General features: G+C 46.3%; 1 protein-coding gene across 1 annotated transcript; it reads left to right on the top strand.

The window, feature by feature from the left end:
• Positions 1 to 101: 101 nt before the first annotated feature.
• BDBG_05667 (midasin) lies at positions 102 to 15,241 on the top strand. The gene is made up of 3 exons (XM_002624113.2): positions 102 to 7,400; positions 7,457 to 8,209; positions 8,260 to 15,241. The coding sequence occupies exons 1-3, from the start codon at positions 159 to 161 to the stop codon at positions 15,094 to 15,096; spliced, it is 14,832 nt and encodes a 4,943-aa protein (XP_002624159.1). The 5' UTR covers positions 102 to 158; the 3' UTR covers positions 15,097 to 15,241.
• The last annotated feature ends 91 nt before the right edge of the window (positions 15,242 to 15,332 follow it).

Below are 15,332 nucleotides of genomic sequence, written 5' to 3'. Positions count from 1 at the left end.
GACGATCCATTTAGCGTATTCACGTGACATGGTGATCTCGCGGCAGAAAATAATTCGACTGACAGAAAATTTCTCGATGTTGAAATTCATTATTGTTGATATTGAGGTCTAAAAAAGTCCTGGGTGGAGGAAAAGGGCTTTTTAAGGTGGCTTACAGGATGACTCAATTTAGTATTAATGAGGTACTTTTACCAGGTTCTCAGTTTTTACAACAACTCCCGCCTGAACTGGTAGAAATTCTGCGTACCAGCAGTTCGAATCCATCAGCATGCCTCGATGCACTAGCAATTGCAGCATTACACCCAAATTATACCAATAAGTTGTTCGCACTGTACGAGCCAATATTTGTGGATTTAGCTGCTAGATGGCTTTACTTGGACTCCCGTGAATATTCTGTACAAATTACTCTCGCATTTTCACGAATTTTACCTTTTGCGCCATATCTTCAACCATTTGTCCATGTCGCCTCACAGCATCTCAAGGGCAGTGCCCTGCCCTCCTCGCCGGAATCAAACCAGTTTCAACTCCTGAATATGGAAGAACAAACGCTGCATGCGTTTCTGATTGCTCTATTCCGCCTACTTAGCTTTGACTTGGGCAGTTTCTCGGATATTCTTCCCGCCGCCCAGCTGCAGTCACTGCTCACTCATCCCAATCCTGTCATTAGATATCTTGCAATCCGATGTTTTTGCTTGTATATGCGTGCTGCAGATGCTGCTCTTGAGCAAATGCTAAGCAAGTATCATGGTCGGGCGGCGATCAACGGCTCGTGGGAGGACCGAAGTATCGACTATCGTTTCCTTAGTATTTGGGAGGAAAAGAGATGGACTGCATTAAAAGATGAACTTGAGAGCGCACGGATATCTCGCGATGATTCAGTTGTCGAGATTTGGACGAAAGGATTCCGAAACTCTTTTACAAGTCACACTGCTGAAATCGGCGGAGTACTTCTACCCACAATCCATCCGACAAACAATATACGAGCGTCAACTCTGGTGGAAACACCAACAGTTCTACGCAACGTTCGCAGCGTCGGTACTGCGCTTCTCTCAATGGACCCGGTGTTACTGGTCGGCCTGGCCGGTTCTGGGAAAACGTCACTTGTCAATGAGGCGGCCATTCGAATGGGCCAGTCTTCTTCCATGATTACGCTTCACATCAATGAACAAACCGATTCTAAAAGCTTATTGGGGGTGTACTCAACATCATCCCAGGCTTACTCATTTTCTTGGCAACCTGGCGTTTTAACGAAGGCAGCCAGGGAGGGCAGATGGGTTTTGATTGAAGACTTGGACCGTGCGCCTTCCGAAGTCCTTGGCCTTATTCTCCCGCTTATTGAGAAAAGGGAACTTATAATCCCGAGCAGAAAAGAACGTATCCGTTGCGCCGATGGCTTCAGGGTGATTGCCACGATGAGATCCACGATCAATGCCGCTGGGAAAGAAATTGCCCCAAGCGGCAATATGTTGGGCAATAGGCTTTGGAATCGCATTCAAGTGGTGTCAATGCCGTTGTCAGAAGTCAAAGAGGTTATTATTCAAAAGTTTCCGCTACTTTCCTCCCGGGTAGAAATGATCATGAATATGTTCGACCGTATCACCTCGCTATTCAACGGTTCTTTATCTCGAAAGTTCATGACAGGGAGGTTGCCAACCCTTCGTGACTTGGTTAAGTTGTGCTACAGAATAGAACGACGGCTGCGGAATCTTGGGTGTGAAACTGGCTATGAGGCAGTCCCAGATGGTACTCAGGACGAATTTTTCATGGATGCGGTTGACTGTTTCGCAGCCCATTCCTCCAAAGGATTACTTCAGTCAACGGTCACAGAAGCTATTGCGGAAGAGATGCAGGTATCCCCACAGCGTATGAAATTCTGCCTGTCCGAACAGACTCCGAAGTATTTGGATTCCCCAAACTCAGTCACGATCGGCAGAGAATCCTGCCAGAAAAGAAAACTCCTTGGCTTGCGCAAGTCAGCCTCCTCAGCAGCCGATCGGAGTACCTTTGCACCAACAAGGGCTTCGTTGAAGATAATGGAACAAGTTATATCAGCGTTGCAGCTCTCTGAACCCGTTCTACTTGTTGGAGAAACTGGAATTGGCAAAACCGCAGTGATCCAGCAGCTTGCCTCCCTTTTGCGCCAGCGGTTAACGGTGGTAAATTTATCGCAACAAAGTGAAAGTACGGACTTGCTAGGTGGCTTTAAGCCTGTCAATATTCGATCAATTGCTGTTCCTTTGGTGGACGATTTCAATTTATTGTTCGAATCGACTTTTTCCGCAAAAAAGAACCAGAAGTTTTTATCGTCGGTTGCGAAATGTCTTACCAACAGCAATTGGGTACGTTTAGTTAATATCCTCAACGAGGCTGTCAAAATGGCATCTGGAGTTTTCGAATCGATGAAGAAAAAGAAAATTGAATTGGAGGATGCAGGTTCTGAGCAACCCTCGAAGAAACGGAAACTGGACGATTCAAAATATACCAGCCTCCGTGAGAAGTGGGAGAATTTTACTAGGGAACTGAAAGAATTTGAGGTCCGGGTGTCTAAAGGCGATAGCAAGTTTGCATTCGCGTTCGTACAAGGAAAGATAGTCAAAGCCCTGAAGAATGGTGAATGGGTTTTGCTCGATGAGATAAATTTAGCTTCCCCGGACACCCTAGAGAGTATTGCCAGTCTCCTCCACTATGGAAGCGACGGCATTCCGTCATTGCTTCTTTCTGAGGCTGGGGAAGTTGAACGCATTTACGGACATCCGAATTTCCGAATTTTTGGGGCTATGAACCCGGCAACTGATGCTGGGAAACGAGATTTGGCTCCTGGTTTACGATCTAGATTTACGGAAATATATGTTAATTCACCAGATACCGAAATCGACGACCTTATAACTTTGATAGATGCTTATCTGGGCTCATTGACTGTTGCTGACAAGAAAGCTTCTATTGCCCTTGCTCGCCTTTACCTCGATACGAAGAAGCTAAATGCAGACAACAAACTGACAGACGGCGCTGGCCAGAAGCCACATTTCAGCATCAGAACTCTGGTTCGTTCTTTAATATATGTGAGAAATCAAGCGCATATCTACGGACTTCGACGGGCAATGTACGAAGGATTTTGCATGAGCTTTTTGACATTGCTCAGCAAAGAATCTGAACTCCAAATTATCCCTCTTTTGGATCAACATATATTTGGGAGCTTGAAAAACTCCCGATCAGTATTATCACAAACTCCTAAGCCTCCGAACGACGGAGCCACTTATGTTCAATTCAAGCATTACTGGATGAGGCAGGGTGCATTTCCGATTGAGTCCCAGTCACATTATATTATCACACCGTTCATTGAGAGAAATTTGATGAATTTAGTGAGAGCAAGTTCTACGAGACGGTTTCCGATTTTATTACAGGGCCCGACATCCTCTGGCAAAACTAGTATGGTGGAATACCTGGCCAAAATATCGGGCAACCGATTTGTCCGAATTAACAACCATGAACACACCGACCTCCAAGAGTATTTAGGATCATACGTATCCGGCGAAGATGGCAGCTTGCGATATCAAGAAGGAATACTGGTTGAAGCCCTGAGGAATGGCTACTGGATTGTGCTAGATGAGCTTAATCTAGCACCGACCGATGTCCTGGAAGCTCTCAACCGCCTGCTTGATGACAATAGAGAATTGTTCTTGCCTGAATCGCAGGAAGTCGTCCACCCACATCCCAACTTTATGCTGTTCGCTACACAAAATCCCGCTGGTCTCTACGGTGGTCGAAAGGTGCTTTCCCGCGCGTTCCGAAATCGATTCCTTGAACTCCATTTTGATGACATTCCCGAGGACGAACTTGAATTCATTCTCAAGGAACGATCGCAAATTCCTCCATCATTCTGTGCAAGAATAGTGGCGGTATATCGAAAACTTTCACTTCTACGACAATCAAGTCGCTTGTTCGAGCAGCGAAACAGCTTTGCTACTCTACGTGATCTCTTTCGATGGGCCCAACGCCGTGCTGATGATCGCGAACAACTGGCTGTCAATGGTTTTATGCTTTTGGCAGAAAGGGTAAGGAATCCACAGGAAAGGGCAGCTGTAAAGGAGGTAGTCGAGGAGGTTATGAGGGTGAAGCTTGATGAAACTACCATTTATAGTTCTACCCGACTGGATGCTCGACTCCAACAGCTCTCAGCTACTGCCCCAACTGGTATAATATGGACACAGGCGATGAGGAGGGTATTCATACTTGTTTCACAGGCTATTGAACATAATGAACCTGTCCTGCTTGTTGGAGAAACCGGATGCGGCAAAACACAAATATGCCAGGCTATTGCAGAAATATATGGAAAGGAACTCTTCACCATAAACGCTCATGTTAACCTCGAGACGGGAGATATCATTGGTGCACAGAGGCCGTTGAGAAATAGATCCGCAATCGAAGGACAGCTTTTAGCGGATCTATCATCAGTCTTGAATTCCATTGATACATACGATGAAAGCAGTGATAGCTCTATCGACGAGCTAACACGAGCATTTTCTGCATTACAGACCGAGGCACTGGACATGTGCGAGCCAGGTTTGGTGAATCGTATAAGGGAGAATATGACAAGAGCGAAGGCACTTTTCGAATGGTCCAACGGTAGTCTCATAACGGCAATGGAAACCGGGCAACATTTTCTTCTAGACGAAATTTCACTTGCAGACGACTCCGTTTTGGAACGCCTAAACAGCGTTCTTGAATCCCACAGGTCTTTACTCCTTGCAGAAAAAGGCCCTATCGATTCCTTAGTGGTCGCAAGGGATGGTTTCCAGTTTTTGGCAACCATGAACCCAGGAGGGGACTACGGAAAAAGAGAACTCTCTGCTGCGCTCCGGAACCGGCTTACCGAAATTTGGGTACCTCAGCTTTCCGAAGCTGAAGATATCCTTCCCATCTTGTCTGCAAAACTCTTATCGCCTATCTCGAATGCCCCAAGTTCAATGTTAACGTTCGCAAAATGGTTCAAAGAAACTTTCCAGGCAACCTCCTCTGGATCAATATCCATTCGCGATTTGTTGGCATGGGTTGACTTTGTAAATCAATGCAAAGAGCTCGATGACGTTACTGCGATGGTCCATGGCGCGGCTCTAGTATACATCGATACACTGGGCGCCAACCCTTCCGCTATGCTTGCTTCAGGTGCCTCAAATCTCAAACACGACCGCGTCAAATGTCTCGAGAGATTAGGTAAAATTTTTGGTTTCGATGCCGCCTCTATCTATTATCAAGCAGCTACTATATCTATGGAAGAAAATATTATGAGAATTGGACCATTCGTTCTAGAGATGAACACCCATTCAGAGAATGATCCCACATTTTCTATGGACGCACCGACTACAATTGCTAACACTCTGAGAATTGCCCGCGGCCTTCAGTCAGCAAAGCCGATTCTGCTTGAGGGTAGCCCTGGTGTTGGCAAAACCACCCTCGTTGCCGCTTTGGCACAATCTCTTGGAAAACCCCTTACCCGAATCAATCTTTCCGACCAGACTGATTTAACAGATTTGTTTGGATCAGATGTCCCTGTTGAAGGCGGCGATATGGGAAATTTCTCTTGGAGTGATGCACCCTTTTTACGCGCTATGCAAACTGGCGGCTGGGTTCTTCTAGACGAGATGAATCTTGCGTCTCAGTCCGTGCTGGAAGGTTTGAATTCCTGTCTAGACCACCGTCAACAAGTTTATGTTGCCGAGTTAGACCAAACGTTTAAACGCCACCCCAACTTTGTTTTATTCGCAGCGCAAAATCCTCATCACCAAGGGGGTGGAAGAAAAGGACTCCCTGCCTCGTTCGTGAACCGGTTTACAGTTGTTTATGCTGACTCGTTTAGCGATAACGACTTGAAAATGATCTGTCAAAGGTTGTCTCCTCTTGCTCCTGAAAAAGAAATCCAACAGCTAGTGGAATTTGTCTCTTCACTGAATTTCAAAGTAACGAACGAACGACGCCTGGGAACTGTCGGAGGTCCCTGGGAAATAAATTTACGGGATATCTCAAGGTGGCTCAAACTTCTTGAATCCACTCCAATCCGAGTTTCACCTTCTCAATTCCTCGATGTTGTGATTAGCCAAAGGTTTCGCACACCTAGTGATAGAACCCTCGTTGCGTCGCTGTATGAGGACGTGTTCGGATCGACTCCGGAGATCAAAAGCTATTTCCATAACCTAAGCGTGTCACAATACCAGGTCGGCCTTGGTGTACTTCAACGCGATCCTCTGATGCAATATTTCAATGATCCTCACATGAAGATACTTGCCGGCGATCTACCGATTATGGAATCATTGATACTGTGTATAGAGCAGGGGTGGCCAAGTATCCTTGTTGGCGCATCAGGATGTGGGAAGACAGCCATTTTACGGAAGCTTGCCGCTTTCAGTGGCTCTAAAGTTGTCGAATTGGCTCTAAACGCGGATACTGATACGATGGATCTCATCGGTGGCTTTGAGCAGGTAGATAATGACCGCCATCTGCTAAGTTTTATGGACGAGCTATGCCAATTTCTACAAGCTCAGATTGTCTCCACGCATACTGCCACTAAGCAGACCGATGTGGATAGTGAGCTCGTACAGCTTTACCAAACAGTCAAAAGCAGAACACCCGAGCTTGAAACTATTTCGGACGCACTACACAGAATTTCGCTCAAGGAATTACATCCAAACTTCACGGAATTTTACCAGCGCTCGAAAACATTGCTCAAGTCGTCTTCTGGTGGCAAAACAATTGGCTTCGAATGGACTGAGGGCATATTTATTCAATCAGTACAGAAAGGCGATTGGGTGGTCCTTGACAATGCCAACCTTTGCAATTCCTCTGTTTTGGATAGACTAAATTCACTTATGGAACCGAACGGGTGCTTAGTTATCAATGAGCAAAGAACTGGAGATGGTACTGCAAAAGTGGTGAAACCGCACCCGAATTTTCGACTCTTTCTCACTATGGATCCTCGTTATGGGGAGCTGTCGCGAGCAATGAGGAATCGGGCTATCGAAATATGTTTCCCGCCAAGGGCCGACGAAGCTATGCCTAAAGCTGGAGGAATATTTTATACCTCGGAATCGTTAATTTACCGAATTCGCTGGGGTCAAGATCTCTCATGCTATCGAAAGGAATCGGACAGGCTACAGGATGAATTAGAAGTGTCTCTTGATCACTTGGCCCCGCACGATTTTCGCAGCCTGCAGCAATCGTCGGCCACTTCTATCGACATATGGACCACGAATAGTGCCGCTGATACGAAGCGTTCAACAGCTATTTACCAGACGTTTGATCGCTATCACGCTTTTTTGCACCATGATACCCTTCCTCCTTTGAAGGATATTCTATGCAATGGAAGTTGGAACGAACAGAAATTTTCGAGCTTTCGCCGGAGTGTCGAGGTACGTGGTAGACCTTCCCTACTTTGCCGGTTTGTTAACTAATAGAGACCAAACAGCCACTACATCCATTGATCAATGAGCCCCGAATTGTGGCCTGCATCGTTCCAGAATCACGAGCTCTTTTAGCAAAATTAACAAAACTCCAAGAGATACAATTTAATGTTTGGCATTTCCACCAAGTCTTGTCTCAAGTTCGTGGCTCCGTTTCAAACAAAAAGCCCTCTGAAATGAACAGGCTGGAAAGGTCGATGGCTTCGAATACGATTCCAGCACTTATGAAAGAATCAACCCAGCCGGTTGCTTTGTATCTTTCCAACTGTATTCAGGCTTTGAGCGAGACCATTCAGAACATTGATGCCGAGCTGTTATGTTCCGTTGATGTGTGTGCTATGGTCAGCTCCATATTAGAGTTGTGCTGGGACATTTTCAATGTCGTGCAAGCGAATGACTTTGACGAGGGGGTATTTCAAACATACTTGCAAATCGGGCAATCTCTTTACTCTCGCTTTAAGGATGTTCAGCTTGATCTTGTTAGGGTCCTGTTTGAATCACTTAATAATTTCCGTGCCAACTGGGGCCTGACAACCGGTCAGAGCATGCAGAGGATGTGGGATCGCTGGAGACCAGCAACGCCAATTGATCCCGCTCATTTGAAGTCAATGGTCGATTTGCAGTATGTTGCTGCCCAGTTTGATCAGATTACTTTGAAGACAAATTTGCCCTTTACGCAACTCAACCAATTCCGCCACTCGCTAGTCCAGGCGCAGATTTCAATGCTACAAGGCGCGGACCCAGGTGGTCTGATTCAGGTATGACCGCAAGTCACTTGATTTCAAATATAGAACTGACATCTTTTCAGGATCTTCAACATGTGATCGATGACTTTGAAACCCGCATGCTGGATTCCGACTCAGTATCAGCTCCCTACTTTTCCATGGAGTTTGAAGCACTCTCGCAGTATCGTGATTTTATCGACATCAGAAAACTGGATACTGCTACTACAAATTCTGCCCTCTCTAACGTATTACAGCTGCTCGCAGGACGCCCAGCTTCTCCGCATGATATGTCAACTTTGGAAAACCCTGTTCCTGAGCTCCTGTCAAGAATTTCACGTTTCTCAGGTTTCCAAAACATGTCACGCAAACCATTGGCACTCCGTGGAACTATTTCACTATCACTGATAGTGAAACTAGGGTCTCTTGGAAATGTGCCCTTGAAGGGAATGAACCTCCTTCACTCTGAACTTGACCTCATTGCAAACGGCTTATGCTCAAGCACCGGCCAAATCGCGCATAATCAGTTTGATATCCTCCAGAGCCGGCTGGGCGAGCTTCTCCGAGAGCTTTTACATTGCCATGAAGATTTGATCGATCCCACGTCGCTCGCAAGTGCTGTATCCTACCTAGGCTCACTGGGTCGTGAGTCGCCCAGCGGATATTCTAAGATCCAAACACTACGACTTAATTTACGAGATAATTCCGAAAAACATCACTATTTCAATGAATTTGCATCGAGATCATTCAATAAAATCTTGTCCTCTTTGGTTGGCGGTGAAAACGGGGCCGCTAAGTACCTTCAACTAGGAGCCGCTTGTATCCACCTTGCTATGGCATGTCTCCAACTCTTTGTCCCAAACAAACCTTTCGACCCGTCGCTTGGATTAGTTGTTCAACAACAACAATACACGCAACGCGTCCAGGAGAAAACCAGAAAGCTTGACGCATTAAAAACATTTGAATTGTCCTTCTCTGGACAAGAATCGAGTTTACGTATTCGGATGATTAACGGCGAGCTCCAGCTACTGGGTGCTGTGCCCCCTTCACCCCCGGTTATTCGACCCAAACCTTCCCAGTCTGGCGAATTGCAGGGAGAATTTGCCAACATTCTAAATTCAGTTCTCAGCTCGAATCCTGATGTTATTCTTCGTTCCCTCCAGGATTCAGGTAGCTCGGACTCTGGCAATGCTGTCAACCAACAAGGTAAACTTTTGCAAAAAAATATCCAGCAAATATGTCTTCGCCTCACCACAAATTATAAGGCATACGGCGATGTTGTCATTCCCATCGTCCGCTTCCTGGAGATTCTGCATCTCGGGGTAGAACTGGTTCAGTGTGCTGAGCATCGTTCCCATTTGGGTCAAAGTTTCATGCAGGCTATGGGGCAGGTTACACCATTAATGAGCGCCAGAAGAGTCTCTCTTGTCGAACTGCAGCAGCCGTCCTCTCGGTTGTCTAACGCAGAGAAGATAGACCTCGGGTTGCAACGGCTCTCTGTCCTACGGGTTTTCCAAAATACGGACCCTGAAACTCTTTCAGCTGCTGAAAATCGCCAGCTTCTCCGTGATATCTTCGAGGACTTTTCCATTCTCTGGAAACAGCAGCTGGAGGTTGATCAAAATAAGCACTCCCAAAAGTCGAGCCTATACCGTTATCGAGGATCGTTCGAAGGTGATCAGGAAGTAGATGCTGATGAGTTTTCTCAACTTTTCCCTACGTTTGACGGCCCGATTGAGAATGATCTTGAAAGTCGAACATTGCCACAGCTTGATGTCAAAACTATTTCCATGCAGCTTTCCAGTGTACTCGATAATTTGTTCTCCCGCCTCGATAAGGAGTCAACACTGAAGAAATTGCTGGTAGACTCCACGAAACTACTTGGTTCGAACATTGCAAAACACCTAGGAGACATCCCAACGGCGGACCCCAAATCACACCTGCTCGGAGCAATTCTATTTCTAGACGAGGTAAAAACTTCTAAGCAACCAACGTCTTACAATTTCTATTCAGATCCAAACTTGGTAGAGGTGAAGAAACTCGCAGATTTGGTTGCAGCTATCCGTGTGCGTTTCAAAGAACTTCAAAATTCATGGCCCGAGCACTCTACTCTTTCAGATGTTATTCACTGTTGCTCCGAGATCTTCCAATTCAGACACCAAGAACCGCTTGCTAAATTTATAACCAAGGCGGAGAAACTTCATTCATTTATTTATGAGTGGCAGACTGTCGCAAGTAAAGCATTCTCTGCCGCTCAATGCTACGACAATTTAACAGCCCTTCTCATAAATTGGCGGCGCATTGAATTATCCACTTGGGCTCGCCTTTTGGACATAGAAGATGAGAAATGCAGCGAGGATGCGAGTGCATGGTGGTTTGTTGCGTATGATGTGATAATTGCGGCCCCATTACGGCTAGTACAAGACGGACAGCCATTAACTGAACACTCCGTTGAACTGATCGCTACCCTCGAGAGATTCATTTGCTCCACCCCAATGGGTCAATACAAGTTTAGGCTGCAACTTGTTGCAAAATTCAAAATGCTACTGCATCTCTATGCTACGGACTTCCCCCCTCTAGAACAACTAAGTGGTGCGATTGACAACCTACTTCACCACTACCTCCCGTTTGTGTCTATTTTTGAAAAATCACTTGGTGACGGCAGACAAGCACTGGAACGCGACATCCAGCAAACTATTCAGCTGGCAAGCTGGAAGGACGTTAACATCACTGCTCTCAGAGAGAGTGCACGTCGTTCTCATAACAAATTGTTCAGGGTTGTGAAAAAGTATCGCAGTCTTCTAGGGCAATCCTCGGAAGGCCTGTTCATGAAGGGACTCTCCTGCCCTCCGGATACAATAGAATCATTGCCGGATAAATGTATCGCACTACCCGATCGTGTTTCCTCCACTGCCCTCCGCGTATGCCGTGAAAATGTTCACGCATGGGGCCAGCGACCCATTCGATTTACGGACCCGGATGGCGCAGTCAAGAGCATGCAACGTGTGTATGAGAACTCTCTAACAGGATTATTGGCCCACGAGGAGCTCGATGCGTTCATGCGCGACATAATTGACACCATCGCCGAATTTAAATCCCGAACCCCAAAGACCCTAACCGAAGATAACCAGCACGATGTTCAGCATCTCAAAGGCCAAAAGCGGCGGTTCTATGCAGAAAAACTCAAAGACCTTCGCTTCATGGGCATCCGTTCTAATGTTGGGACTACCATTCTTGAAAGTCAACAATCTGTCGCTGCGGTCCTTTCAACGACACGCCCTCTCACGGCGCATGTTGATTCTGTCCATATTAAGAGCGCAGACTCTTACTTTCATCGATTTTTGGATTTGGTGCCTCGTGTCCGCATTTCCTCGCACGAGTACTCTGAAGACCTTAGCAATGTTGAGGTTGCTAGAAGCGCGGGATTTATTGAAGGTCTTCTTCATTGGGCATTGAAACAAAGGGAAACTCTATCATGGAGGATGGATAACTTTATTGCTCTCGAATCCACGATGCAACAAATGAGGAATGTATCTGATCTTAGTAGCTCCCTGTTGTACAGTAACAGCTATCTCCCATCCAGCCGTCGTGATCTCCGAGGAACGCTTCGGTGGCTTTCCACTATCCTTGGTGTCTGTGGTTCAACTCTTCAAATCCACCGAAATTTTGCCGGAATTGATTCGTCGGAAGTGCTAGGGGCATTGGATGATTGGAAAACCCGCTTGAACACGCTACTTATCTCAATCGAAAATCTAAAAACTCTACCTCCAGGATTATCTACTAGCACTCACGAAAATCTATTTTCGAGCGTTCAGACGTTGGTTTCAGATATACGATCCGATGTACTAAAACGGATTGATGAGCATCCTGAGTTGACCTTCGCTCTGGAACAGATACTTCCATGGACTGAATTATGCACAAAATCAAGCATGCCAGAAACCAATGGCCAAATCAGAATTTCACTACAGGAGTTTGACTCGGCCCTCTTGACAACGATGGACAAAATTTTTGTTGTGATGCAAAAATTAAGTTCCTCACTGTCCACAGCTCCTTCTTCAAAGGATACCCCAGCCTGGTTGGTAAAAACTGAACAAGTTATATCAAAAGCGTGTGCAGAGCTACACATGGTCGATATCGCTGGTGCTATCAACTCTGTGCTAGCCCAGATTCAGCACATTTCCACGACGGATTCGACTTCGCTTACTGTTGTTGGCGCCGCCATATCAGTAGTACTGCCAATCGCGGAACAATACAAATCGATTTGTACTGATGTCCTTCACCGGTATTCTGCGCTACATCGAGAGATGTGCAAGATGTCATATCTCTTAGCAAAGTCGTTTAACCAGATTGCGTCGGAAGGTTTCTGTACTCCGCTTGAGAGCTCTGGAGAGCAGGGGAAATCTGACAAGCTGGAAAGTGGGACTGGGCTAGGCGATGGGGAAGGCGCTGAGGATATTAGCAAAGATGTTCAAGATGATGAAGATTTGTCCGACCTAGCCCAGGAAAAGCAACAAATGGATGGAGACAAAGAGGACAAGGAGGGGGAAGACGATGCTGTCAATATGGACCATGAGGATCTTGAGGCAGACAGAAGTGATTTTGAGGATGAGAAGGATGCGGAAGACGGAAAGGGCTCAGACCAAGAAGAGGAAGAAGATATGGACATTGATGAGGAAACTGGCAGTGTTGATGGACTAGACGCTTCCGCAGTTGATGAAAAAATGTGGGATGGGACCAATGATCAAGAACAGAAAGATACGGAAAACGAACAAGGAAAAGGGGAGCCAGAATCGGAGGATAAAACAGCTGCGCCCACTGAAAAGAATGAAAAGGTAGACCAAGATAAAGATGGAGAGGAAAGCGAAAACGAGGGATCCGAGCCTCCTGATCATGAAGGAGAAGCTGTTGGTAGGGAAGACATGGATACAACCGATCCACATGCAAAAGAAGAACCAGTTCTCGATCTACCCGAAGACATGGAGCTAGATGGCCAAGATGACAAAGATAAAGAGGGATCCGATCTGGATGATGATCTTGGCGGTTTGTCAGACGATAATAATAGCATCTGGGAAGGCGAGCCAGATGCTCCGGAACAACCCAATGATGATCTGGACCTGGATTCTCAACATCAAGTCGAAGATGAAGCCGAAACAGCAGAAGAAGCAACAGAAGAAGTTGTCAACGGGCAAGAAGACGCCGAAGGTCCCAAAGAGGAGCCAGAGACTGAGACAGCAGAAGAAGAAGAGGAGGAGAGAGAGGGACTCTTGGAAATGGAGAGGACAGATAACCAAGCAGATTCGGAAAATATTGCTCCAAGTGAGGAAGTTTCTGGTGGTCTAGGAGTCGACCAAGATCAAAATCGAGAGAAAGGGGACTCTGGCGAAGCAACTCAAGAACAAGGCTCCAAGGACCAGGCTGACGAGCAAAAGCCTCAGACAGGCAGTGCTGACCAGGGTGAAGACGGGAAAGAAGCAACAAACGCATCTGGTGGTCGAGACGACGGCAAACTAGAAGACTCCCAAACACAAGCTTTCAAAAAGCTTGGCGATATTCTCGAGCAATGGCACCGCCGTCAACGTCAAATCAAGGAGACCTCTGACAACCAAGACACTTCCCAGAATGAAAATCAGGATGCCAACATGGAAGATGCGGACTTCGAGCATCTCGCAGACGATCAGGATGTCGCAGATACTCAAGCACTTGGCCAGGCAAACGAAGAGCAAGCCAAGAGCCTTGATCAAAGCAACGCTGTCGAATCCGATATAAAGCCAGAAGAAGGAGAATTCCTTCCAGATGCCGGAGAGCCTCAGAATCTTCCTGCAGAACAGTCTTTGGAAGATCAAATGGATTTGGACCAGAAACCCGATCTGCCGGAGAACAGTAATACATCAAGATCATTTGTTGCTGGTGATAGAAGCATGGAAACTGAACCTACAAATCAAAATGGACAAAAAGAGGAGTCTCGAGAAATGGAAGACATGGATACTCATCTGTTGGCCTTGCATGTCACTTCGGAATTGGCTCCATTGAGTTCTCCAGAGGAAGCCCGGCGACTATGGTCTCACTATGAGTCAATTACCCACGATCTCTCGCTCTCGCTGACTGAACAACTACGCTTGATTCTCGCACCCACTCTGGCAACCAAACTGCGAGGAGACTTTAGAACCGGAAAACGACTCAATATCAAGCGCATCATTCCGTACATCGCATCCCAATATAAACGAGATAAGATCTGGATGCGACGATCTGTCCCTTCAAAGAGAAGTTACCAAATCATGATTGCAGTTGATGATAGTAAATCAATGCTTGAGAGCGGCAGCGGGCAACTAGCTTTCGAGACGCTCGCTCTTGTTGCAAAAAGCCTAAGCATGCTAGAGGCAGGGGATCTCTGCGTTGTCAGTTTCGGAGATGAGGACCACGTCCGTGTGGCTCATGAATTTGGAAAACCTTTCTCGTCTGAAGCAGGTGTCCAAATCTTCCAGCAGTTCAGCTACAAACAGACTGGCACAAATGTACGGAAACTTATCTCCGACTCGATTGCTCTGTTTAGGGAGGCGAAGGCGAAACGCTCTCGTTCGAGTGGGAGCGGAGATCTTTGGCAGCTGGAACTCATCATATCGGATGGAATCTGTGAAGACCATGAGACCATTCGCCGGTTAGTTCGACAAGCGCAAGAGGAGCGAATCATGATAGTCTTCATCATCGTCGATGCAGTGAAGGGGAACTCGATTCTCGATCTGACGCAGGCGAGTTTCGAACCTGACGGGTCGGGGACAGGAGAGATGAAGTTGAAAATGAAACGATATCTTGAAGGATTTCCATTTGCATATTATCTGGTTGTTAGGGATGTTCAGGAGTTACCAGCAATTTTGAGTTTGGCGTTAAAACAATGGTTTGCGGAAGTTGTCGACGTTGCCGCATAGAATTTTCGACTGTACCGTTTCATTTCTACTATTAGGCCAGGGCATGTTTTTTTTTGTTTTTTTGTTTTTTTGTGTTGATGCATGTATATGTTCTGTTGGATTTGTAGATATACCTCTTGTGCATACTTAAAATAGGCCATTTCCTTTAGCTACCTTCTAAAAGCCATTTATTTAGATTTTCTCTTCTGTAATCTATCGCGCAATTTCCGTATCCTTTCAAGGGGATTTCAAATTTT

This window comes from Blastomyces gilchristii (assembly GCF_000003855.2).
Source record: "Blastomyces gilchristii SLH14081 genomic scaffold supercont1.11, whole genome shotgun sequence".
Lineage (NCBI taxonomy): Eukaryota > Fungi > Ascomycota > Eurotiomycetes > Onygenales > Ajellomycetaceae > Blastomyces > Blastomyces gilchristii.
Note: the sequence above shows the minus strand (reverse complement) of the source record. Positions and strands in the feature narration are given on the sequence as shown.